Raw genomic sequence first — 25,365 nt, 5'->3', positions numbered from 1 at the left:
TTTGTTTTATCCTGCAGAAAATATGCACCCGATTCATCATGGTGGAGTAATCTTGTCCTTCCAGTCGCCTGTGTTACTGCCCCATATACTGCAGACAGAAGCCTACTGTTCTGATCTGCCTTTAGTGTAGCGTGTTGTCAGGGATTATTATATATATATAGTAAACAAATCCTACTTCCCTAAACATTCTAATTAATTCTTGCTGTTCAAGAAATTCAAGCAAAATAAGAAATTATTCAAATTAAATATGATTCAAAAAATTGTTCCCTGCAGTGGAAGAAATGAGTCATTAATGTAAACGTTTATAGGCCTCGAGAGCGATGGTTTAATGCAATGTATACAAATGGAATTGGTTAAATGAAATAATCCAGTCATGTGGGTGCAGGAAGGGACCTATTCGGTTCTATTTGTTTTGTCATGATTGTGATGTATATCTGGTGGGAACGTGATACTATGTCGTGGCCACAAGATCATGTTGTTGAGGTAATGACATCATTATGTTGTGGCCAGGTGATGTTTATATGGCCTTGAGATCCTTTGTTGAGGAAACAACAAAAACGTTTTCTTAACAAACCTGTGTGATAATAGCAACATATAATATAATTAGGAATGGCGAAAACTAAACATTTTCTTGACTGACCACCTAGCCTCATTAGCCGGCTGAAAGCGGTTAACCGATTAGTTTAAAATATTGTGCGCTATTTGAAATAACAGCCGTGAGCCGCGCCTGCAATTTCGCAACTCTGTCGCATCTCTCTATGATCTCTCTGCCACACACACACACACACACACACACACACACACTGTCCCGGTGCCGCCGCCTCCCTTCCACTCACGTCACTTTTTTCAAATCCCCTACAGCGCATAACGTGAGTCCCGCAAACGCGGCGCCGAGGAGCTTGTTTGAGATTGGAGGACTAATGGCTCCTTAGTTTCAAAATGGTTTGGGTACAAGGTGATCGCGTTGAAAATAAAGGTATTTGTCTTGCGTTAGAAGCTCATTTGAAACATTGCCGCGACTCGTTTAAGAAAATGACAGCTCCGAAGAGACGCCCCTTCAGTTCGAGGTAGTGCTAACAATAATAAAGATGATGATCAACACCTTATGTGTTACCACTGAAATGTAGATGTAATATATTTCCAAATGTAAGCCCATCTTCTGCGGAATGACGCTTCATACTGTTGTGTGCCCCTGGCTCTAACCACGAGAGTTTTAGCCTGTTTACTTTTTGCAAACCTTTTTACTTTTGCAAACCGCGCAAACCCAAACACTGTGACCTTGTGCCAAATGTTTTTATTTGTTTATTAAGTACAAACAGGCAAGTTATGAAAAATTGAGTGTGAGGGATTTGTTTACTTCACACAAAAAGATTTTGGAATTAGATGGCTAATTGTAGTAGCATTTTGTCCACTGTCTATTATAAGACTAATTTAGAGATTTTGATCGGTTCACGTTGATACGGTCAACCATCGGTCAAACGGTCATCGGTTAACATCCCTAAATATAATATAATATAATATAAAATAATATAATATAATATAATATAATCATTTTCACACATTGATCGTTACATCTGAGTCCAGACATTAAATTCCTTGAAAGTCTTTGGGATGTGCTGGAGGAGACTTTACAGAGTGCTGGACTCTTGCATTGGCAATACAAGATCTTGACAAGTGTTGGAAGTAACATGCTACAAAGTAATGCGTTACTGTAATTCCACTACTTTTAATGGCAAGTAATGCAATACGGCAAGTAACGCAATACAATTATTTGCTTTGCAGACAAAAAGCTCAAATCTAGGCCCTAGCCTAACTAGTAACTAATTACTTTTGATACAGTAATTGGTCATTTGATTACTTTTAAAAGAAGTAACTAATTATTACCTGTGTTTTTTCTTCTTCTTTCTATTACACATTGTTGCAGCGATTAAAATAGGTCCGTTTTGTTTTTAATGTAAAAGTAGTCATTTCATTTAGTTTCTTAATTTAGAAAAATATTTGGAGATTTTTTTTGTTGTTTAAATTAAAGTTTCTATTTTTTTAAAGTGACAAGCAAGCGGCCAGCAGGCCACAGTTAGTTAACCCAATGACTTAGCCTCAAAAGTCAACCCTTGACTTTCAAACACTTTAAATGCTTGGCCTACTACCACCACCACCCCCACCGGTAAAGGCATTTTTGATAAGTTGAGGTTAGGCTGATCGTAGGCGCTCGCAAACAAAACGGACTGCACAATCTAAACAAATAAAAAAAATAAAAACATGCATGTTGTCTTACCTTACACCTCTCAGCAAAATGAATATAAATCCGATCTTCAATTTCCACGCTATATGCACATTTAACAGATTTCACATCAACGAAAGCAACAGATGAGCTGCATTTTATTCATCAGCTGATTTCAGGATCAATGACAGCAATATGAGGGAGAGCAACGTAAGCACTGGTCAGATCATTGAGTGTCATTAGTTTTAATGAAGATGATTGTGTTTTTGAGCATCTAAGACTTAGGCTACTTTCAATTTCCCTTGCGGCCGTTTGCGTGTTTGCTTGCTTTGCTCATTTGCGGCGACGCATGTTGCAGTAGCGCCATCTTGTCTCACTACAACACATACAGGCTATATAACACGCTCTCACACGTTTATTTTTTAACAATTTGCCAGGAGTAAAATTTACATATGTGGTTTAAACAACCAGATGCATCTACACTTGTCCTATTCCGCCTGAAATGCGTCCCAGACTGAATTGGTTTGTTTCAGTGATCAGATTTAAATCCATCTCAAAAGAATTTCGGAAGGCATTTATTAAAGTTTTTTTCACAATGGGATAGATATCCGGTCTAAGAAAACTAATGAAGTGACCAGGTGTAAAAAGGCCGGAACACTCGCTGCTGCTGGACAATAAATAGGTCTAAATTTGGTTTGACTGTTCAGTACTGTTAATATTTACATTTAAAAAGCAGACATGAAAGTAACTTATTAGTTACTTTCCCTAGTAACTAATTACTTTTGATATACAGTAATTGGTCAAGTAATTTGATTACTTTTAAAATAAGTAACTAATTACTAATTTTCAGTAAATTGCTTTAAACTTTACTCTCCCAATTGTGTGATTATATGGTTAGTTGCTTTGATTTTTTTCCTTTTCGACATTGTTTTGTCCATGATCTTATCAGAACAGACCTGCCACCCATTTTTGGGTTATGGCCCACTATTTGAGAACTGCTGTTTAAAGTTGAAATGAGAACTTAAATTAATTTGAGGAAGCATAGTTGCTTCCTGTTTTATGTCATACAAGCTTTTTAGGTCTCAGTGATCTGTATTTGGAAAGTCTGTGTATGAGGTATTCCTGGCTCTCAAGTTTTCCTTATTTTTAACAGAGATTGAGAGAGGAGGAGAGGGAGAGAGAGAGAGAGAGAGGTAAGGGGATCCAGCAAAGGATTCTGGGAGTTTGGAGTGTTTTTTGCTTTCTGCGGTCAAACGCATCTCCAAGAAAGATTTTCGGCTCAGCTTACTGGCATCGAGCTGTTTTTAGAATTACAGATGATTTAACCGGGTCCAACCACAGATTAATGTTATGAGAAAATTAAACATCCTCTCTATTGGGCTTTGGTGTTCTTTTGGAAACTGTTACCCCATGCTTTAAAAAAAAATGGATTGCTTCTAGTTTTATTCTTGAATCTGCATACTGCCAAGTTCTGCAACTCAATGGAAAATACTGAAATGATGACTCCGGTCTCAGGCATTTATGGGAAAAACAGAGTGCTTGTATCATCTGGAAGATGACTTAAAACAAGTGCTGTTCGCCCATCTCATTAACCCTCTGTCTCTACACGGAATAAAATTGGTGCAGGATTTACTTGGAAACCGTTTTCATTCAGAACTTTCTAGTAAATTTCACAAATGATTACAAAGAAATGGCAACTAACATTGAATTAAAAATGGCTTTTTTCAAGGTGAACCAGAAAGACTAAAATAGTATTCCAATAATCTTTGTTTTATTTACAACTGTAAAAAGGTTCCTTTGGGTAAAGGGATTTCTCCTGCTTGAGGAGTGTGATGAAATATCATGCTTCAAAGATTAATCCCTTTAAAATCCTCATTACTATGACCAGGAAAACCCTGGCCACGATCATTGTTTGTTTCCTCAGCTCGCTGGGCACTGGGGAGTGATCTTGGCCTGAATCTGCTGTCCATTGCAGCTCTTCTTTCAGAGAAGACTAGTTGAAGCGCTTAAAGTTTCACATCTCAGCTCATTGCTACTGTCTAGAGAAAATCTTGACTCTTTAAAAGATTCAACTTGACCATTACAGAAAATAAGCTGCAAAACTGGCTCATTTAAGAAATTCACAAAATTAAGCAACTTGGTAAAATAACTGACTCTATTTACATAGCAAATAAAAATCATAGAACCCCGATTTTTAAAATGCCCAACTTTACAGCAGAAAAAAATGTGGTTTTGGTCTATCTGTAATTTTGTCTTTCATGACAACTGGGAGGGGAATCTTTTTTATTTGTATAACTCATCTGTTTAAGTTATATTAAGCATTCAAGTTCAGCATAATTAAGGGCGTGGCCACTTGAGTGATGGGTCGACTAGCCCGTTGATCTGCTCCACCCACGTCCTACCTCTTTGCCCATTTTCAGTTATCTGTTTGTTTCAGCCAGTTGTCAAGAAGTTTGTCAACCTGATGTACTTAACTAAAACTAAATGAATAAAACTTATTTTTAGTTTTTAGTCAAACTAAAACAGAAAATATAAAAATAAAGCTAATATAAAATATTAATAAACTTCTCAATGATCCTAAAATCAGTGGTAATTATTTACCACCTACATTTTTAGGTGGTAAACAATTTATTTAATATGCAAAGAGGTTTTCCAATGATATCAGAGTTTATTTACATTAATTCTTAAAGGTGCAGTAGCAATAAATGTACTTTTAAAATAGATATTTTTTCCCCCTGCAAGAAACATTTAATAAAATTATTAATGTACAAAACACATTTAAAATATGGCATTTAAAATAGGCATTTATAAAGCTTCATATTACAGAAGTAGTTTGAAGCGGTGTTGTTTTTGTGTTTTTTGGTTGTATAAATAACGCTGAAGAAATATGGCGTTTCCGGTACAATACATGAAATGGAAACATTTATGTAAAAAATTGTACATGGTCCTTTTAATAAATAAAGTAAAGTAAAGCATAAAAATGCCTTTTCTTTCTCCATGAAACATTTTCCCCAGACGTGCAAGATTTCTCCTTGAAGTGATAACATACCGCATAACCCAAATTCCCCTGCAGTCCTGAGCGTTTCAGTGCTGCTTGATGTCTTTTTACGTTTTTAGAAATAACTACCATCATGCATAATGACTGGGAAAATAAACGTTTCTGAAGTTTACATAATGAAATAAAACACTCGGGTGTGAGAGCTTACATTGTTGGGAAGGTGTAACATATGCTACCGGATGTTCGGAATGGAATGCTAGTGTACCTCATACTGCATGGTATCGTATCCTGCATGCAGTGTGTAACATATTGTTCACACATGACTAAATAAGTGTGCTTTCACTCTAGCACTTTTGGTGCACACCTGAGTCCGCTTATAAAGGTGGTCTGGGGTTTGGTTCATGAGACTCCGGTATGGTTCGCTGCTGATGTGAACACAATCGTACTAAATCGAGTAAGTGACCGTTATTAATACCATGTGTTTCCTGGTTTGGATCCAAGTAATATTATATGAACACAGTCCGGCAGGGGGAGGGAGGAGCAATCGAACTCTGGTTCGGTCCATGCAGTTGAACCAAGTGAGCCAGGCACAGGGTCCAAAAGGGTTGTACCAGGTGTGTTTTGGGTGTAACATGCAATAAACTCAGAGACTCATCTCCCTTTCCCTTTAAAAGCCAGTTTCGCTTGCACCATGGTGGAATCACTGTTTACATGGCAGCATTTGCAAGTGGAAAGACTGAACGCTTCTCCAGAGGAATCCTTTTTTAAAAAAATACAAAATGTTTGTGTGCTGCTGCACATCCTTGTGTGTGTATTAAGCCGAGTGTACGCGTGTTGTGCACCCGCCTATAGGCTTAAATTATTTTTGTGCTCTTTAAATTACACAAAAGCTTATAAAAGCTTGAGTCATAAAAGTCATAAGCTTGATAGGTCCCTATGACTGTCAGTTGTTTGTGAACTAAATCTGCAGTAAAGGAGCGAGATATTTAAGCACATTTTATGAAATGCTTGAATATGGGCACATCTACTGTTTGAACAGTGTCAGTTTTAGGTAAAAAGTAAAAACTAAACATAGCATTACAATTATATTACTTTATTTGTTAGGGGACAATGCAATTTCATAAAAACACATGAACAAACATGAGTAAAAAAGCCAGTATTAGCCAAAAGGCTATTTTTCATCTGCAGTCCCCTGGCCCAGATGTTAAAAGAGCATAAATATAACACAAATATACATGGTTAGTAATGGCACACACACACAAAAAAACAAACAACAAAAAAAAACAAAACAACGTAGCTTGCAGATGACTAACACACTGCAAGTTCAACCATAAAAGATAACGCAAATTACTGCACCTGTTGCCGGAGCAGTTTCAAATGATGTAAAACTAATATGTTTGCATGTTCTTCTTAAAATGTTAACACGTACATATTAGGTGTCTGCATAATCTTTCTTATTAACTAATTCTGGCAACTTGAAAATTCATAAAATGCTTTTATTCAGAAACATGTTTGCATGGAATATTTCAGAATGTATCTTGAATATATTTCAGATTTTCTATCTTGTCAAGTTGAAATCTTATATAATAATTTAAATCAACATAATTCAAAATGATGTCAGACTGAGATAGCCTGACAAGCCAGACACTCATCATGTTTGGTCTGGAAACTCACCATTGACAGGGCTCAATCTGAGGGGCGGGATAAACGGTTGTCTTTCAAACTCCCTCTGCACGTAATTGGATAGCTCTTAAACCAACCAGAGTAATGAAGGTGAAGCGGAGCTAGTTGACAGATTAAACATTCGCTGTATCTGGTCGGCAAAACTCTGAACACATCTTCCCTTTTTAAGAATGACTTCAGTGCCGTTCTTTTCTCAGAGAAAAGCTTAACTCCATGTCTTTCAGAATCGCAGTCAAAGCTGATTCGAAAGACCGCCGTTCGCCAGCTTCAGGGTTTACTAGAAGCACGCAAACGCAACTCGGCTGTCATTATGTTAAGCCCCGCCCACCGACTCTATACACGATGTGATTGGCCTGACCAGAGTTTGGCGTTTACAGCTCAGAAGGGTATTGAGAGTTGCTGGACGACACTCACGGGCAGATTAGATTTGCTGCTGTTAGGGTGCGTCTAGATTTCTAGGCTAAGACTGAGCTGTAACATATTTGGCCTCTATCTGTGTGTCTAGTACAGTATATTCTGTAGATCAGTCTTTTGCTATTTTAATAAAAACAATGGAAGTTGGGGTGATCCACATTACGAATGTACTAAACCTAAAATCAAATGCATCTTATTTTAAGATATAGAACACCTTGTAGTAGTTAATGCGAGTATTCTTTGCAAACTGAAAATTTGCACCCAGTGCAAACTACTCAATACTAAAAAAATAGTTAGTAGTTTCCCATTCCAAATATTCACATTTTATACATTTGGCTGACACTTTTATCCAAAGTGACATTTTATCAGATCATGCATTCCCTTGGAATCGAACCTACGACCTTGGTGTTGCTCTACTGGAAAGAATATACGCCATTATTCTTACATTAGTTCTCTCCTGTTCTCCTGTGGCTAAACGTACCGGTGGGAATGACCCAGTCCTCCACAGCACCCTGAGAGACGGGGGAAAACATTCCACTCACTGGCTGTGTTGGAATAACAAAAGCCGAGGAAAACAATCTGCATAAGACAGCCCCCCACACTAAAGGCTAATGAGGCATGCGGGAGCGGTCTGGATCATACTTTCCTCCCCTCATATCCCTCTTTCAGAGAGTTTCACATCCCCAATGGCATTCCTGCATAAATACACGCCTATCTGTAGAGCTTTCTTTCTCTTATGTGGAATGACCCGCTCTCGTTGGGGCCTTAAGTATCTTAGATGGAAGGTGATTGCCGTGTCTCTTAGTGCATTCTTGATGGGGTTTGGTCTCAGAAAATGAGATTTTAGAGCTTTTAAAAACAATCTCTGCTTGTAAATGCTGGAAACAGCCACAGCACACATGCATGTATACGTACACGCAAGGCAAGTTTATTTAAATAGCACATTTCATACACAATGGTAATTCAAATTGCTTTACATAGAAAATTAATTAATCACAATGCATAAGAAACAAAAATATCATGCTTTAAAATGAAAACCATATTTAATCATGCACACACACTCTTTCACTTTGGGATACCATGAATTTGTTAAAGGTGTCGTGAACTGGCTTTATTATTTTTTTATACTGTTGTCTGAGGTCAACTAATGACGTTTGTGTGTTTTTTACATAAAAAAAAAAAAAAAACTAAAAACTAATAAGTAATAATCTATTTTCTACACTGGTTTTGAGGGTCTCTCCAAAATGCTGGGTTTTGATGGGCGTGTCACTGGAGACATGGAAGTAAACACCCATGACTAGGATTGGATAAGATTTGCATATTTAATGGGCTTCAGCTCCTGTTATATCTATGGCCCTGTCAGTTCAGTTCACATGAGGGAGGGGTTGTTTTTGGCAACCGGAATGATTCAAATAAGTCTTTATCAAACAAACACAATGATTTATTTCTCATCCACCTGCGATTGATTGGACTATTATTTTTGCATTACATAGCCCACACGATTGTTTGATGTAAGTGCAAACCGCATGCACGCACATGCGTGCCTTTCAAATGTCAAGTCAAGAGAGGGATAACAGCGCCGAATAAGAAAGGAATATTTTGAGATTCATCGGCCTGCTGACGGGCTTACGTTTTGTAGCTGTTGGGCTTTGCGAGCCATAAGGTATGTTATGTTAGACACACGCATAAGCAGAACAATCTATAACAATGCAATACTATTACATATAAAAAACACATTTTAATCACATAAGTGTGTTGCACCATTCCTCCTGTTGGATCCAATATAGAAGAATAGCATTGTGAGATTTGTTTACAAACAATTCCACGGTGAAATTAAGTGAACACTGTCTTCCCCATGTCAGCTGGGACTTCATTAAAAATAAAGTTCAACCACACATTCCTAATATTTTGATCCGAAGGAAGCTTATGAAGCGACTGTGTTTTTGCCATAGGTTCTTCCACAACCAGGAATAGTGCAATATCTTGCTATATTCTTCGGCATGATTATTGCTGCTGGCTAGCGTGATCCGATGAGTCGGTGGGCGGGGCTACTGAACTACACGTGCTTATTATTCTGTAGAGGCGGTGTTTCGTCAGTCGTTGACGTCAAGATGCGAACAGGATTGTTTTTAGGGCCTGGTGTCTATAAAAGCTTTTCTTTGACTTACAAGGACGTTTTCAGCTCTGTAACTGACAGGATAATCGTATATTACCATGACCTTTTAAAAGCTCAAGGGAAAGTTGATTTCTCAATTCATCACCCCTTTAATTCAGCCTTATTGATTTATCGCTTGTTTGTATATGTAAATAGTATATAAATGCATACATGTTTTTTTATTATAAATTTGTTTTTTGTTTGTTTTTTACAAATATTTGTAATATATTCAGGCATTGTTAATTATTTTTATTAAACTACTTTTATATCGAAAATGAAAAATTCACAAAAAGTGGCTCTTCGTGACAGAAGTCACAGATGCTCTGATGTCCCATGCATGCACGCACTGCCTGAAATATCTGACTCCACAGTTCAATTGAATTGTGACACATAACCATTTAGGTAGCCCCTCGTAATGCCCGCTCAAAAGTAATCCCTTAAACCCTGAGCTTCCCCTCTCTCTCTTGCCTCACAGCATGCTGGGATTTCCAGGGGTTTATGGCTCTTTGTAACTACAGCTGTGGCAGCAGTGCAGAAGTTTAGACATAACGACGAGCAATTTCTCTGCAAGTGTAACTGACCCCACCCTGACAATTAGACCTGACGGGACACCAACAGGTTTGCTTGTTTTGTTGTGACTATGGCGGTTGATGGACTGTTATTTAGATCAGCTGTACAATTTCAGGAGTCTTTTCTTTTTCAGAATCATATTTAAAATGAAATGAATATCAGATTTCCTGGTAGGCTGTGTGGTATTCTGTAGATATCTCACTTAAGCTTCAGCAGCCACATGATTCAGCCTCCTGAGGTCAACAGCTTGACTTCTGAAATCATGCTTTAGGAGAGAGGATGAATGAACTGATCTTTCTGTGAAGAGCACATGCACTCAAGCACAATACCTTGTTAATTCTTTTTCAACATTTATACGTTTCTGTTCTTAATGGTGAAGTATATAATTTCTGCACCACTAATGGCACAAAATAGAGCTGCAAAAATAATCATGAGTGTTTTTGATGGCTTCTTCCACCCACCCACTTACTCCATCCATGCATTTCATGTATTCCATCGGTCTGCTGATGGATGCAACCATGGCCATGTAGGTGGGGCAAATAATGTATATCATAGCCCACCACTTTAATTTTCTGTTCAAATTCTTATGGAGAAAATCAAGCTTTGCTCTAGCCTGACAAGCCAGACCCACATCAAGATGTTTGGTCTGGAAACTCACCATTGACAGGGCTCAATCCAAGGAGCGGGATAAACGGTTGTCTTTCAAACTCCCTCTGCACGCAATAGGATAGCGTTACCACCAACCAGAGCAACGAAGGTGAAACAGAGCTTGTTGATAGATTAAACATTCGCCGTATCCGGTCAGCAAAACTCCGAACACATCTTCCCTTTTTAAGAATGACTTCAGTGCCGTTCTTTGTTCTTTTCTCTGAGAAAAGCTTAACTCCAAGTCTTCCAGAGTCGCAGTCAAAGCTGATTCGAAAGACCGCCAGTTTCTGTGTTTACTAGAAGCACGCAAACGCAACTCGGCTGTCGTCATTATGGCCCCGCCCACCGACTCTATTCACAATGTGATTGGCCCGGCAAGATTTTGGCGATTACAGCTCAGAAGGGTATTGAGAGTTGCTAGACGACACTCGTGGGCAGATTAGATTTGCTGCCGCTAGGGTGCGTCTAGATTTCTAGGCTAGCTTTGCTCTACATTATTCCGAGATGAATATGGTGACACTCAGGAGTGTGATACATTTGAGAAGTTAAAAGTGCAGCTGTTTAAAATCGGCACAAAACCAGAACCCCATTTACTTAATACATGTTTTGTGTCTATAGCAATACATTGGACACAATAAGGCATTTTTAAATTATATCTGGTTGCACTTTATTTTACAGTATGTGCACTTAATTTTACAGTGTTCTTTCTTATGAAAGTACTGGGTAATATAATATAAGGTCACTTTTAGGGGTAGGTTCAGCGTAAGTACCTACCTAGTTATTGTAATTGCTATTGTTATTATATTACTGTATAAGTATTCATGCTGTGTTCCTCTCTACTTTTAGACACGTGCTTGAAAACTTCCCTAAGCACTCCCCTAGGGGTAATCCCCGCCGCCATTTTGAAGTGCGTTCCACTTTGTGAAGTGGCCAAGAGAAGTTTATATGGACTCTTTTGAGTCTGCTTTATATGTACACTTCAGGCAGCTTCATTAACCACAATGCAACACGATTGTGACGTCACCGCATATCGCGTTTAATTTACTCCACCACAAACAACTCTGATTGGTGAGAAAGTTGCTTAAGAATAAGTCATATTTACCACACACACACACACACACACACACACACACACACACACACACACACACACACACACACACACACACACACACACACACACACACACACGGTTAAATATAGCCAAACATCTTTTTACCATTCAATTTGTTTTAAGCTACTGTTGTAGGTGATATATTCTTCCTTCCAACATTTTTGTCAAAAGTTAGCAATAAAAGCAAATACCCGATATATATTGGAAAAAGAAGGGCTCTTCAGAATTTAAAATCCTCATAGTAAGCACTTGTAATTATCCTGGATGTATTATGTACAAGAATTATGTTGATGATGATTGTAAGAATTACATTGATGCGTTTTGTGATCCCGCAGGCAGCATGCATGTGTCTCTGGCTGAGGCGCTGCAGGTGAGAGGAGGGCCCCTGCAGGAGGAGGAGGTCTGGGCCGTGCTGAACCAGAGCGCAGAGAGCCTGCATGAACTCCTCCGCAGAGGTAAACCGCGGTGATAACTCACACATCTCTCAAGGGTACCCAGCCATGTTGGCTCTGAACTTGAGGCCTTGGGATGGCCGAGACAATCAGAGACCTTGGATTGCAGTCTGATATTTTTTTGTTGTTGATAAAACATGTCTAAAATATTCAGCAATCTGCTCAAAATACACTGGGGTTTTTGGAAATTAAACCAAATATCTGGCTTCATTTGGTTAAGGTTACATAAATGCAGTGTAAGCACCAGTCATCCAAAACTAAAGGAAGTTCTGTGAAGGAATCTGTTCTAAAACCCAGTGAGATTTTAAGTTATCATATTCATGCTTCTGATTGGAAGGTAGTCCCAAAAGGTAATATTTTTTTTATTTGGCCAAATGTTGCATGTATTCTTTACAAATGAAAGATCAGTAATAGGGATGAAATGGTATGGAAATTTCATATCACGGTTATAGTGACCCAAATTATCATGGTTATCAATATTATCATGGTTTTGTTCAAATGAGATAGTGTTCAAAAAGAACCAATGCACACACTGAAAACATTTCAAGTTTAATATTTGAAAATCAACAAACAACATACAAATCAAGCTGCTCTTCAAGATGCACTTTTTAAAAGCAAGATTATATTCTGTGTGTTTTTCTTCCTTATATTGGCCGTCGTTAATAGCACCACATAATGCATAAATAATAATTTGGTGTAAATATAATCTCTAATATTATCTCTATAAATATGTTCAAGCAATGTTCTCATCAGTGTCCTATCAGCTATGACGCAGTTAAATCTAGCATATTTTGTGTACAAGCCCAAACAGTATCCCAGTAAAAGAAATCATATCCATATTTTCATATGATTTAACAGTTTTTTTTATTATATATCAAAAATCCAAAAGGTGTGCTTTATACTCGACACCTAGATAAACACTTTACAGTTAGTTTTATACAAACGCGCATACCAATCAGGGATGGAAATTAACTTTTTTGTCCACCGGCCACTGTGGCTGGTGGATTTCAAAATCTACCAGCCACTCAACGTTTTTACCAGCCACTTTCTTGTTTTTAACCGACAATGTGTAACTGCACGTGAAAATTAATACTACAAGCTCTACAATACTTAAGCTGTTTATTTAATCTCAAATCTCAATGAAATACTGACATTTTTTCACTCTTATACACACACAAACCATGAACTGATATACATTTCATTAAATGAGTAGGGCTCTATGTTCTCTCTCTTTTTTTTTTTTTTACCTGGATGTGGCATTTGGATGATTCTTTTATGGCTTCCAGTTTTAGGTTTTTAGTACCAACAATGAAACTACTAGTTTTGGCATCTCCTGAAGCGTGTTGACGACATACCGAGCAGAACATTGTCAGTAGGGATGCATCGAAATAAAAATTATTGGCTGAAACCGAAGCACTAAAAGAAATTATGCCAATTATCCATTGCATTTATGGCTAATGCTATGACTGTGTAACTTTACTAAAAATCAAGGCATTGCAATTGCATTAATTAATATTAAAGTTTCAAATAATAAATCAATTACAAATTATGCAAATATTTATTTAGCACATTGCAACATCAAACAGTATAAAATAAAATTCAAAGTAAAATGTTTAACTTGATCTCACTCATGTGTACATTAAATAATAATGTACAGGTCTACTAGCCTACAGAAATGTAATAAAGTAATCAAATGTAAAATAACTGCATATTTAACTGTTTAAATGAAAGATTATTCCTTATTAAACTTACAAAAGCTATTCAATCAAGAGCAGTGAGTGATGTCCTTATCGTTTGTTTGACATTAAACAGAGCAGTAAAGGCTACTGCCCCTTTAAGACCTAATAGAGAGATATGCGTCATCTTTCACGACTGTATAAAGTTCACTTAAGGCATATTCAGACTATGTCTGCTAGAATACTCATCAAGATGAACATGTTGGCATACTTTTTGTGTGAGTTTGTCCGTTTAAGCACAAGACTTGAAAGAGAACTCAATATTTGCGCGCTGTGAGACGGGTGCGCGCTTCCGGATGACAGTGACGGATCTTCTCTCAGTGCGCGCGAGTTATTATGGTTATTGGTTATTATTCGCGTCTTCTGGCACTACATCCGGGTAATGACGGCGAAAACGACTGGTCATATTCGGACATACATAGTGCGGCCGCACTCGCATTCACTGAACACAGTTTATAAAGAGGGGAAACAGTATGCTATTTTTATTTACCCGCCACGGTGGCCGGTAGGTGAAGCGAGTTTACCCGCCACAACGCAAAATCACCCGCATTTGGCTGGTGGCGGGTGCTAATTTCCATCCCTGATACCAATGTTGTATGTAACTTTACAGACGATCCCTAATTTGCGAATCTCGAATGTCAAACAAACTTTATGCCAGTCATATCAGATGTGCTATGGTTCTACGGTGTTTGTTTTAAATTATTTTAACTGCTGAAATAGAATAAAACAAAAACATTCAACCGTATGCTGAATGAATCTCCTGCGGACATCGAACGTTCATCTCTGGTTTGAGTGCAGATTTCAGTGAGTTAGAGTGCGCTGAACAAAACTCTGGCTAATCTGAAGAACGTTATTAGACATTACATTCATAAACTCAATAGAAACGTGTGATAGGTTATAATGCGCAACGCGATTATAACAGATGGGTTTTGAGAAGCCTATAATAAGTAGGTGACTATAGCAAAAGCGAGTGACTGTGTTACACGGCACAGCCGAAATACACCAAACAAACGGCGGGTGTTATATCAAGCCCTGATTATTATTCCTTAAATGTCACCCTAGTCATGTCTGAATGTGTTCGTTCAACTTTGGTTCAAGCTTCACGTTATTATTTCCCAGACGTGGGTTTGGTATTGAGGTCAAAGTCCACTTGACTTGCGTTCGCAAACCTTCGCAGATCAAATCGTTTTTCAATCAAATTTTCATGACTTTTGTAAAAGCCTTTAAAAAAGGCTGGAAAATCTCCCTGTGCTGTCACTGCCCTCTGTAATTTCTTCTCATTCATAAAACAGAGTTGCGTCGTGTGCTGCGCGCGCCTACACCAGACTGGACAGGATTTACAGCGACTTTTCAAAATCGTGATAATCACTGATGGTTTTAATTATAATTAAATTTTAAACGATATTACTAACCGTCTGTACATTTTATTGTGAAACCGGTAATCGTTTCATCCCTAATCAGTAAAAATGAATGTCCTTAGTCTCTGATGGCTAACAAATAGAAAGAAATGTTGGTTATAAATAAAGATTAGTGCCGTCTATAGATAAATATTTTCTTTTTTTTTGTGCTAATTAATCACATATTTTTCAATTAAATCGCAATTACAAATATAATTTTTTATGCATAGATAATACATTAAATATAGATTAATTCTTATTAAAGCAACAGTTGCTGAACACAAAGTAAGATTTTTGGAAGATTGTTTGTAACCAAGCAGATCTCTGCAGCCATTGACTACCATAGTGGGGGGAAAATACTATAACCCCTTTTCCACCGAAATTACCCAGGACAATTTGTACCCGAACTTTTTTCCCCCAGACCTGCTACTTTCTGCGTTCTCTTTCATCATCTCGTTTCGAGATCCACCTATGGGAAGGGCATCCGTACCTGACCTCTGCAGAAGCATCCAATTGCACCAAGTCTGACAAGACAGGCAGGAGCGCGCAGCCAATGCCCAGTAAGGCCCCACCCCTTACCAGCGGGCATATATGGGCTGCATACGCTACTGTACATCAGTTGACATTCGCTTCTCGCGATCTCTGCACTGACACAGTTCGGTTAGATTTGCGCTGCTCACTTATTGTCTGCAGGAGGAAATATCGCCAGATCAGCCTCCACCGGGCGTGACAGTTCTATTCTGCCACATTCTGTGTCTGCATTCGGAGCCGCTCGCGCTCTCGTCCGTCTTCCTGTTCCACGGCTGCCGCCACGGACCTTTCTGAGTTTTTCGCGGGTATGTCGCTCTCTCAGTCTTCTCCTTCTGTGTCTAGCCTATTACGGGCCTGCCCGGCCGCGTGTGGGTCTCTTATCGCCGCTAAGGATTTTCACCCTTTCTGTGTGGTCTGCTTGGGCCTCAAGCACGCAGAGGAGGCAATAGAGAACCCGGAGAACTGCAGTTACTGCCTGGTACTGCCTAAGAAACTCCTGCGACACCGCCTTAAAGTTGCCGCTACTCAGTGTGGCGAGCTCGACTTGTCGTACTCGGATATGGAACACGGTGACGATAGCGCGCTACCGGGGACCTCCCGGGGCGCGACGGCTCTTGTTTTGGCTGACCAGCCCAATCCTGAGTTCCCCGAAGAGGACATCTTCACGGGTAACCTCCCGCTCGCCGACGATCTTGCCGGGTCCGGTGATTACGACGACGCGGGCCTTCTTGGAATTTCGGAGGACGAGGAGGCCATCCCGCCCTCTGTTATTCCCCAGGCTAGCGCCCCCGCGGCCTTGCCTCAATCCATCCTCCTGGATGTGTGTGAACGAGCGGCCGCTCGTCTCAACATTAAGTGGCCGGCTCCACAGAGCGCCACCGACCAGGAGAGGGATATTTATGACGGTAAAGTGTTGGGAGCCCCCCCCCGGCCCGAGGAAAGAACTCTTTCCCGTTCTTCCAGCGTGCGCTAAGCACATGAGGCACTACTGGAACGACCCGCTCGATCTTAAACACGGTCTCGCGGGGCTGGAGGTTAAAGATATGGCGGCTCGCGGCATGGGCGAACCGCCTGCCATTGAGCCCTCCATTGCCAGACACCTCAACCCAGTCCAGGGAGGGCTGCCCGCCCCCCCGAAGCCGGTCCTTCCTAACAGGATGGACCGTTTTTCTGCCTCGGTGCACCAGGCCGTTTATAAATCCTCGGCCTTGGCTGTTAGGACTCTGAATGTCTCCTCCCTCCTTTCCGCTTACCAAGCGGAGATCCTGGACGATCTGGGCCAGCAGTTAGATAAGGGATCTTCTCCCTCTCCTGCACTGTGGAAGGAGATCATCACGGTTAACGACCTCGTTCTCCGTAATGCTCGTCAGGTCGTCCAAACCTGCGGGCGCTCTATGGCGCTTTCCGTGGTAGGAGAGCGCTCGCTCTGGCTCAACCTGTCTGGTCTCCCGGATAGTGAAAAGAAACGTATCGCAGGCGCCCCGGTAGAGCCCGGCCGGGCTCTCTTTGGCCCCGCAGTTGCTATGATGCAACAACGATGCGACGACAAGAAGGAGCACGAGGCCTTCATATTGTATCTTCCCAGGAAGACGGTCCCACGCCAGGCGCCCCCTGTGCGTTTGCCTAACCCCCCGGTCCCGGGACGTAATTTTAATCAGGTCAAGGAAAAGCCTCGAAAGAAGTTTTCTGGGCTTTCTCCCTGCCCCAGAACCCCTGTCCAAAGGACGGAAGGTTCATGCTGTAGGGTGTCCCCCTCCCGTGGCTGCCCAGCCCATATGTTTAGTGGACGATGTGTGTTCCCCCCTGTTCAAGGGGATTGTCGTGAGGAAAAGTTCAAAAGCAGTGTAACCACACCGCACATACTGTGTTCCCCTCACCCAAATAATAAAGGCTTCGGCCCCAGTGTTTCCCAGAAAACACAACACACACAGAAACACAAAAAACACAATAAATCTAACGAATCAAATGAATTCGTCACAGCGAGATACCCTCTCAATGTAGGGAAATACCCTTTCTCTCGTAATGGTGAACCTGCACGTGTCGTCCCTAGTTTCTCCACTAGAGGGCGCCATTGCATCACAAATAAGCCAGCTAGGCATGCTCGAAGCCAGCACGGCCTGGACGAGCATTCACACGAGCTGTGTGTCAGCCTGGCTTACTGTATTACGCATGATATTACAGGGCTATCGTCTGCAGATTGCTATGAAACATCCACGTTTCAGCATCGTTCTCTTTTCTCACACAGAGGAAAGCACGGCCCACGTCCTGAAGGAGGAAATCTCCTCTCTTCTAAACAAAGGTGCGATTCAGGTGGTTCCCCACAATCTGATAAACCAGGGTTTCTTTTCCCGTTATTTCCTGGTCACAAAGAAGGACGGTTCCCTCCGTCCTATTCTGGACCCCAGGGTGTTGAACAAACATTTGAGGAAATACAGATTCATAATGTTAACCCTTGGTTCGCTCGCCCGTGTCATGAAACGGAACGACTGGTTCACATCGGTCGATCTGAGAGATGCTTTTCTCCACATAAGCATTTATCCACCACACCGGAAGTTTCTTCGTTTCGCCTATCAAGGCATTTGTTACAAACTCACGGTGCTTCCGTTCGGGCAAAAATTAAGCCCCCGAACTTTCTGTTTGCGTGTGGAAGCGGGCTTCACTCCCCTAAGAATGTCTGGTCTACGGATCCTGACATACATATGCGATTGGCTCATCATAGCCGATTCGTGGGAAAAGGTGTTGCAGGACACCTCCCGTGTGCTCGCGCACACCCGATCTCTGGACTTCAGGGTGAATGTGAACAAGAGCAGCTTTACACCCAGTCAGAGGGTGATCTTCCAGGGCATGGAGCTGAACTCAGTCTCCATGCGAGCGCGTCTCTCTCAAGAGCGCGTTCTCTCTCTGACGAACTGTCTGTCACAGTTCAGAGAGGGGGCGAGGGTGCGATATCGCACATGTCTCAGGCTACAGGGTCTTATGGCTTTAGCTATCCAGTTTTTGCCACTAGGACCCCTGAGGATGAGGGCGTTCATGAAATGGGTTTTGTCACTACATTTCAGCCCGTTACACGATCTTTGCCGCTCTGTAACAGTGACGCGCACCTGCGCTGCAGCTCAGCGCCACTGGAAGAGCGCGGACTTTTACGCACAGGGTACCCCTCTGGGGACTGTCATGTTGCGGAAAGTCGTGACGACGGACGCGTCCCTAACAGGCTGGGGTGCCACCCAGGAGGGCAGAACTGTGAACGGTTTGCGGCCGAGCAAACTACGTTCAGAGCACATAGATTATTTAGAGCTTCTAACCAATTAGAAGGCTCTGAATCATTTTCTGCCTCGTCTGCAGGGACATCATGTGCTCGTACGCTGCGACGATACCACGACAGTGGCTATCAATCGTCAAGGCGGCGCGCGCTCGCCGAAGCTTCATGCCCTAGCTTACAAGCGTTTGGTATGGAGCGGGCGAGTTTTCCTGTCGTTACGCGCGACTCATGTTCCGGGAATTCTGAACAGAGGCGCGGATCTTCTATCGAGGGGGAACCCGCTCTTCGGAGATTGGCACCTCCACCCTCAGATAGTAGACATGATATGGATGAGACTACGGGCGCCCGTAGATCTGTTCGCCTCGCGCGAAAACAGACATTGTCCTATGTTCTTCTCGCTAAAGGACTTGGACGCGCCCCTCGAGGTGGACACACTGGCCCACCCGTGGCCCAGAGTGCTGCTGTATGCCTTTCCTCCCCTGTGCCTGATAATTCTCACACTGGCCAGGGCGAGAGAGGGGGGGTTTTCTCTCATCCTGATAGCACCCAGGTGGCCCAAAGCGCCGTGGCTGGCAGAGATAATCCCTCTGTTGTATGCCCAGCCGTGGTGCCTCCCCCTCCGCACAGACCTATTGTCTTAAGCGAACGGGGAGATTTATCACCCACACCCGGACAGGGTAGCTCTCTGGGCTTGGCCCGTGAGAGGACGAACCTAAGCGCGTTAGGGCTTCCCCCGCGCGTGGTGGCTACTATACAGAATGCCAGGGCCGTTTCTACACGGTCCTTGTATGGCTGTAAGTGGCAGGTGTTCGATGAGTGGTGTGATGGGCGGGGTCTCACGTCATATCAGTGCTCAGTCGCTGATATCTTGTGTTTCCTCCAAGACCTTATGGATAAGGGCAGGTGTTTTTCCACTATTAAGGTCTATCTGGCAGCTATCTCTGCTTGTCATGTGGGTTTTGAGGGCTCAACGGTTGGGCAGCATTCTCTAATCCGCAGATTTATGAAGGGTGCCCGTCGCTCCTTGCCAGTCATTAGGAGAACGATCCCTGAATGGGACCTCTCCATGGTGCTGGAAGCTCTGTCTCAATTCCCTTTTGAGCCTCTGGGGAATATTCCCCTTAAGTTGCTGTCCTTCAAAACAGCCTTGCTCTTGGCCTTGGCGTCAGCCAAACGTGTCAGTGAGTTACATGCACTCTCGGTCCACCCCTCGTGCATCAATTTCTCTCTGGGTGGAGATAAGGTTTTCCTCAAGCCTAATCCAGCATTCATGCCGAAATGTTTCCCTGCGTTCACATCGGAGGTGTTGGAGCTATCCGCTTTTCACCCTCCGCCCTTTTCCTCCGCGGAGGATCAGAGGCTAAATGCCCTGTGTCCAGTCCGTGCGTTACAAACGTATGTGTCTAGGACCAGCGCGTTCCGGAAGAGTGACCAACTCTTCGTTTCATGGGCTCCTCCTCGCAAAGGGGATCCCCTGTCTAAACAACGCCTCTCACATTGGCTTGTGGACGCTATAATCTTGGCATATGAATCAAAGGGAGTGCAACCCCCAGGGAACATCAGAGCTCATTCCACGAGGGGCTTGGCCGCCTCTTGGGCTCTGTTCAGGGGAGTATCACTGCAGGATATCTGTTCTGCGACCAGTTGGGCTTCTCCCCATACGTTTGTGCGTTACTACAGGCTGGATGTCACCAGAACCTCAGTAACACATTCGGTCTTGGGGGTGGGGTCTTCCTAACCCTGCCTTCCTTATGTGTGACACACATAGCCTATGTTTCATGTCCTGCTTCACACCGCAGTTACGCGGTTGCGTCGGTGTGGCGAGTTCATGATTATGAGACGCGTCGTGCACCGCCCCTCGGGGTGACCGTCTTTTTCTGGCTAACAGGACCTCACTGTGAGTGTATTGGGCAATCGGGGAGCTGTCCATGTCTCTCCCATAGGTGGATCTCGAAACGAGATGATGAAAGAGAACAATAGGTTACTATCGTAACCCCGGTTCTCTGAAACATCGAGTGGAGAGATCCACCAGCGTTGCCCCGCTTACCGCACGAGAAGCGAATATACTTACTGATGTACAGTAGCGTATGCAGCCCATATATGCCCGCTGGTAAGGGGTGGGGCCTTACTGGGCATTGGCTGCGCGCTCCTGCCTGTCTTGTCAGACTTGGTGCAATTGGATGCTTCTGCAGAGGTCAGGTACGGATGCCCTTCCCATAGGTGGATCTCTCCACTCGATGTTTCAGAGAACCGGGGTTACGATAGTAACCTATTGTTTTCCACTGCAGTCTAAAGTACCGTGAAGATTAGGCAAATTAGTCCAGTGATGTAGGTCTGTGCGCTCCTTCCAGTCAGCGACGGACATTCATCATTTTTGCGTGACACTATCTGCAACAATAACATGTAGATTTAAGATTCAAGCTGTGCTGCTTTTGCTGGTTATGTATTGATTTACTAAAGACGTAATTAACAAAAAGGCGGAAAAGAGCACTGATACTAAAGCATATTCTGAAACCTTGTAAATCTAGATTTAAAATCACAGTGTATGTTATTATCAGCTATACGGACATTGACCGTGAGATGGCTGAGACAAACGCGTGCCATCAGAACGCAGAACTAACCTCGCTTTTAAAGACTTTTAAAAATGCCCGTTGAAATAAAATGCTGCGTGAGCTCAAACAATACATGCATACATGCATACACACATACACACATATACACACATATACACACACACGTTTTGATGTCACCAACAGGAAAATAACCTGATTCATTAATAAAGTCTTGTAAATGCGGTTCACTTGCATTTTCTGGTTTTTGGTTTGCATGTATCTGGAGAACAGATTATTTCAATTTAGTTATCAGCGTTCATGCTCATTGAAAGCAATTGTGAGTCAAGTCTCCTATAGAGCATGTGGCAAAAATTCTGCAGATTTGAGTTTGATGTGTTTTGTAAGCCATCATCTTTGAACTCTTCAGAACCCGGTAGCTTCTGTTGCCAAGTAACATTGCAGAGAACGGTGCTTTATTTTGAATATGCTGAAAAATCTGACCTTGTGTGTTCCAAACCAGTGAGGTGCCATTCAGAGTGTTTTTCTTAATAGTTTGTGGAATTTTTGAAAGATTTCCATTCCTTCCATTATTATAATGATACGCACAACGTATCATCCCTGTTTTAGTTCTTCTTTTTTTCTTAATTTTTTTTCACTATCTCTCTGTTTGAATTTTTCCTTGTTCACCTGGTTTCTCTGGTTTGGTCAGCATGTAGCAATTTCAGTTTTCTTTAACCTGAATTTTTGTAGCTATTATTTCCTTGTCGCCATGATTGCAAACCTTCTTGTTTGTTAAATGTACAAAATGTCCAAGTTTGACATTTCAGAAGGAATCCATTATCTATTCAATAGAATTTAATGCGCTAACCTTGTTGGTGTGGGACAAATGCTGATACTTACCATGGTAGTCAAAATTTCCACCAAAATACCATAGTTTGTATGTTTTTTTTTTTTTTTTTTTGGTCCAATCTCTTGTTGTAATTGTTAAAATCTGTAATTCTTTTGGATGACTTGCTAATATAAGATTAGAACACATTAAAAAACATTGCAAACAATTCAAAGACATCACAACCCTCATCTGTGATGTTATCAATACCTTCAACATGATTCTTTTGTGGAATGGTTATTCTTTTAGTATGTGCATGTTTAGCATTGTCTTTAGCGAATTCACTCATTTTTAAAGGGGTCATGAACTGTATGATTTCTGGCTCTCACAGACCTGTAACTACTTCTTCCAGATCTGTAACTCTGTCCTTCACTCGTTACCTGTATTAATTATTGTAGCAGTAACCACAGTATCTTTATGTTGGTGTAAACTATGATTATCATGGTGAGCTTTTGCATGGGCAACTGGTAGGGATAGTTTTAAATGGAAAAACAAAAAACTGAGGTCACGTCTCTACTATGACTTTAAGTGAATGCCCTGCGACAATTTAAGACCACAGGTATGCCACACAGCCCATGCTGTCACCTCACAAAAAATATTTTTAAACGTGAAAACATTGCAAACAATTCAAACACATCCCAACCCTCATCTGTCATGTTATCAATACCTTTAACATGATTCTTTTGTGGAATGGTTATTATTTTAGTATGTGCATGTTTAGCATTGTCTTCAGCCAATTCACTCATTTTTAAAGGGGTCTCACAGACCTGTAACTACTTCTTCCAGATCTGTAACTGTCCTCCACTCCTTACCTGTATTAATGACACTTGTTTGAACTCGTTATCAGTATCAGTAAAAGACACCTGTCCACAACCTCAAACAGTCAGACTCCAAACTCCACTATGGCTAAGACCAAAGAGCTGTCAAAGGACACCAGAAACAAAATTGTAGACCTGCACCAGGCTGGGAAAACTGAATCTGCAGGTAAGCAATAGCTGTTAAGAAATCAACTGTGGGAGCAATTATTAGAAAATGGAAGACGTACAAGATCACTGATAATCTCCCTTGATCTGGGTCTCCACGCAAGATCTCACCCTGTGGGGTCAAAATGATCACAAGAACGGTAATCAAAAATCCCAGAACCATACAGGGGGACCTAGTGAATGACCTTCAGAGAGCTGGGACCAAAGTAACAAAGGCTACCATCAGTAACACACTACGCCGCCATGGACTCAATCCTGCAGAGCCAGACGTGTCCCCATACTTAAGCCAGTATATGTCAGGGCCTGTCTGAAGTTTGCTAGAGAGCATTTGGATGATCCAGAAGAGGATTGAGAGAATGTAAGATGAAACCATAATATAACTTTTTTTGTAAACACTCAACTTGTCATATTTGGAGGAGAAATAATGCTGAGTTGCATCCAAAGAACACCATACCTACTGTGAAGCATGGGGGTGGAAACATCATGCTTTGGGGCTGTTTTTCTGCAAAAGGATCAGGACAACTGATCTGAATAAAGGAATGAAATAATGGGGGCATGTATCTTGAGATTTTGAGTAAAAACCTCCTTCCATCAGCAAGGGCATTGAAGATGAGACGTTGCTGGGTCTTTCAGCATGACAATGATCCAAAACACACCGCCCCGGCAACAAGGAGTGGCTTCGTAAGAAGCATTTCAAGGGCCTGGAGTGGCCTAGCCAGTCTTCAGATCTCAACCCCATAAAAAAATCTTTGAAAATCTGTGTTGCCCAGCAACCACCCCAAAAACATCATTGCTCTAGAGGAGATCTGCATGGAAGAATAGGCCAAATTACCAGCAACAGTGTGTCAAAATCTTGTGGCGACTTACAGAAAACGTTTGACCTCTGTCATTGCCAACAAAGGGTATATAACAAAGAATTGAGCTGAACTTTTGTTATTGACCAAATACTTATTTTCCACCATAATTTGCAAATAAATTATCATAGTTAAAGTGCACCTATGATGAAAAGTATAGGCCTCTCTTATCATTTAAACTGGGAGAACAACTAGGCTTACTAAATACTTTTTTTGCCCCACTGTATCTATAACGTGTCATACACAAATTGGTGGGTGGGGCTACAGAATCGGCATTCGTCATCTTTGGTTAAAGGTGTTTCATCACACTCCGACGTCACAGCCTGGCACATTTCCAGATCAAGTGTTTGCTGAGCCAGCTGTCAATAAAAGCTTTTCTTTGACTAACAAGGACATTTTCAGCTCTGACTGGATATTCTTATATCACCATGACCTTTTATAAATCAAAGCTCAAGGGAAAGTTGATTTCTCAATTCATGACCCCTTTAAAATGGTTAGTTTAAATCTCCGGCCTCCTCAAAAGCTGTCAGCGTAGGCCAGACCAAAAATAGGACCTGTCAGTCTGATTCAAAGAAGAAATCTTCATTTTCTGTCTCTGAAGGGAAGGGTAACACTTTGGTGAAATGTATGAGAAGGCTTACTCAGCCTTATGTCTGTCCACTGTCTCTCAGAATGACTGTGTGGGCTAGTGTTGTGTGTCAACGCTGTGAACAAAAGCCTCTTTATTGTCCCTGCACCCTGGTTTCCTAAAGAGCAGTCTGGTGGGCAGTGATTGAGATGTTGCCAGCTACTCTTGACCAATATCTGCTGTCATTCCTTTACAGATCTTGAGACTCTTGACAAATCTTTCTCACAGTCAGTGGACAATTCTCATTCTGTCGTCATCCCAGACGGTCGTTGCCCCCTTTATTC

The 25,365-nt window shown here is 41.7% G+C and overlaps 1 protein-coding gene across 7 annotated transcripts in view; it reads left to right on the top strand.

Moving 5' to 3' along the window:
- The window catches only part of ptpn13 (protein tyrosine phosphatase non-receptor type 13), a 117,533-nt gene that overhangs the window by 9,585 nt on the left and 82,583 nt on the right, over nucleotides 1–25,365 (top strand). For all 7 annotated transcript variants that reach the window (XM_067424273.1, XM_067424270.1, XM_067424275.1 and 4 more), the window contains exon 2: nucleotides 12,139–12,258. In XM_067424273.1, the coding sequence (XP_067280374.1) occupies nucleotides 12,144–12,258 (115 nt within the window). In that variant the 5' untranslated portion in view covers nucleotides 12,139–12,143. The remainder of the gene's footprint in view (nucleotides 1–12,138; nucleotides 12,259–25,365) is intronic.

The sequence above is a fragment of the Pseudorasbora parva genome, chromosome 18 (genome assembly GCF_024679245.1).
Source record: "Pseudorasbora parva isolate DD20220531a chromosome 18, ASM2467924v1, whole genome shotgun sequence".
NCBI lineage: Eukaryota > Metazoa > Chordata > Actinopteri > Cypriniformes > Gobionidae > Pseudorasbora > Pseudorasbora parva.
This window is presented reverse-complemented; position numbering and strand designations above follow the sequence as displayed.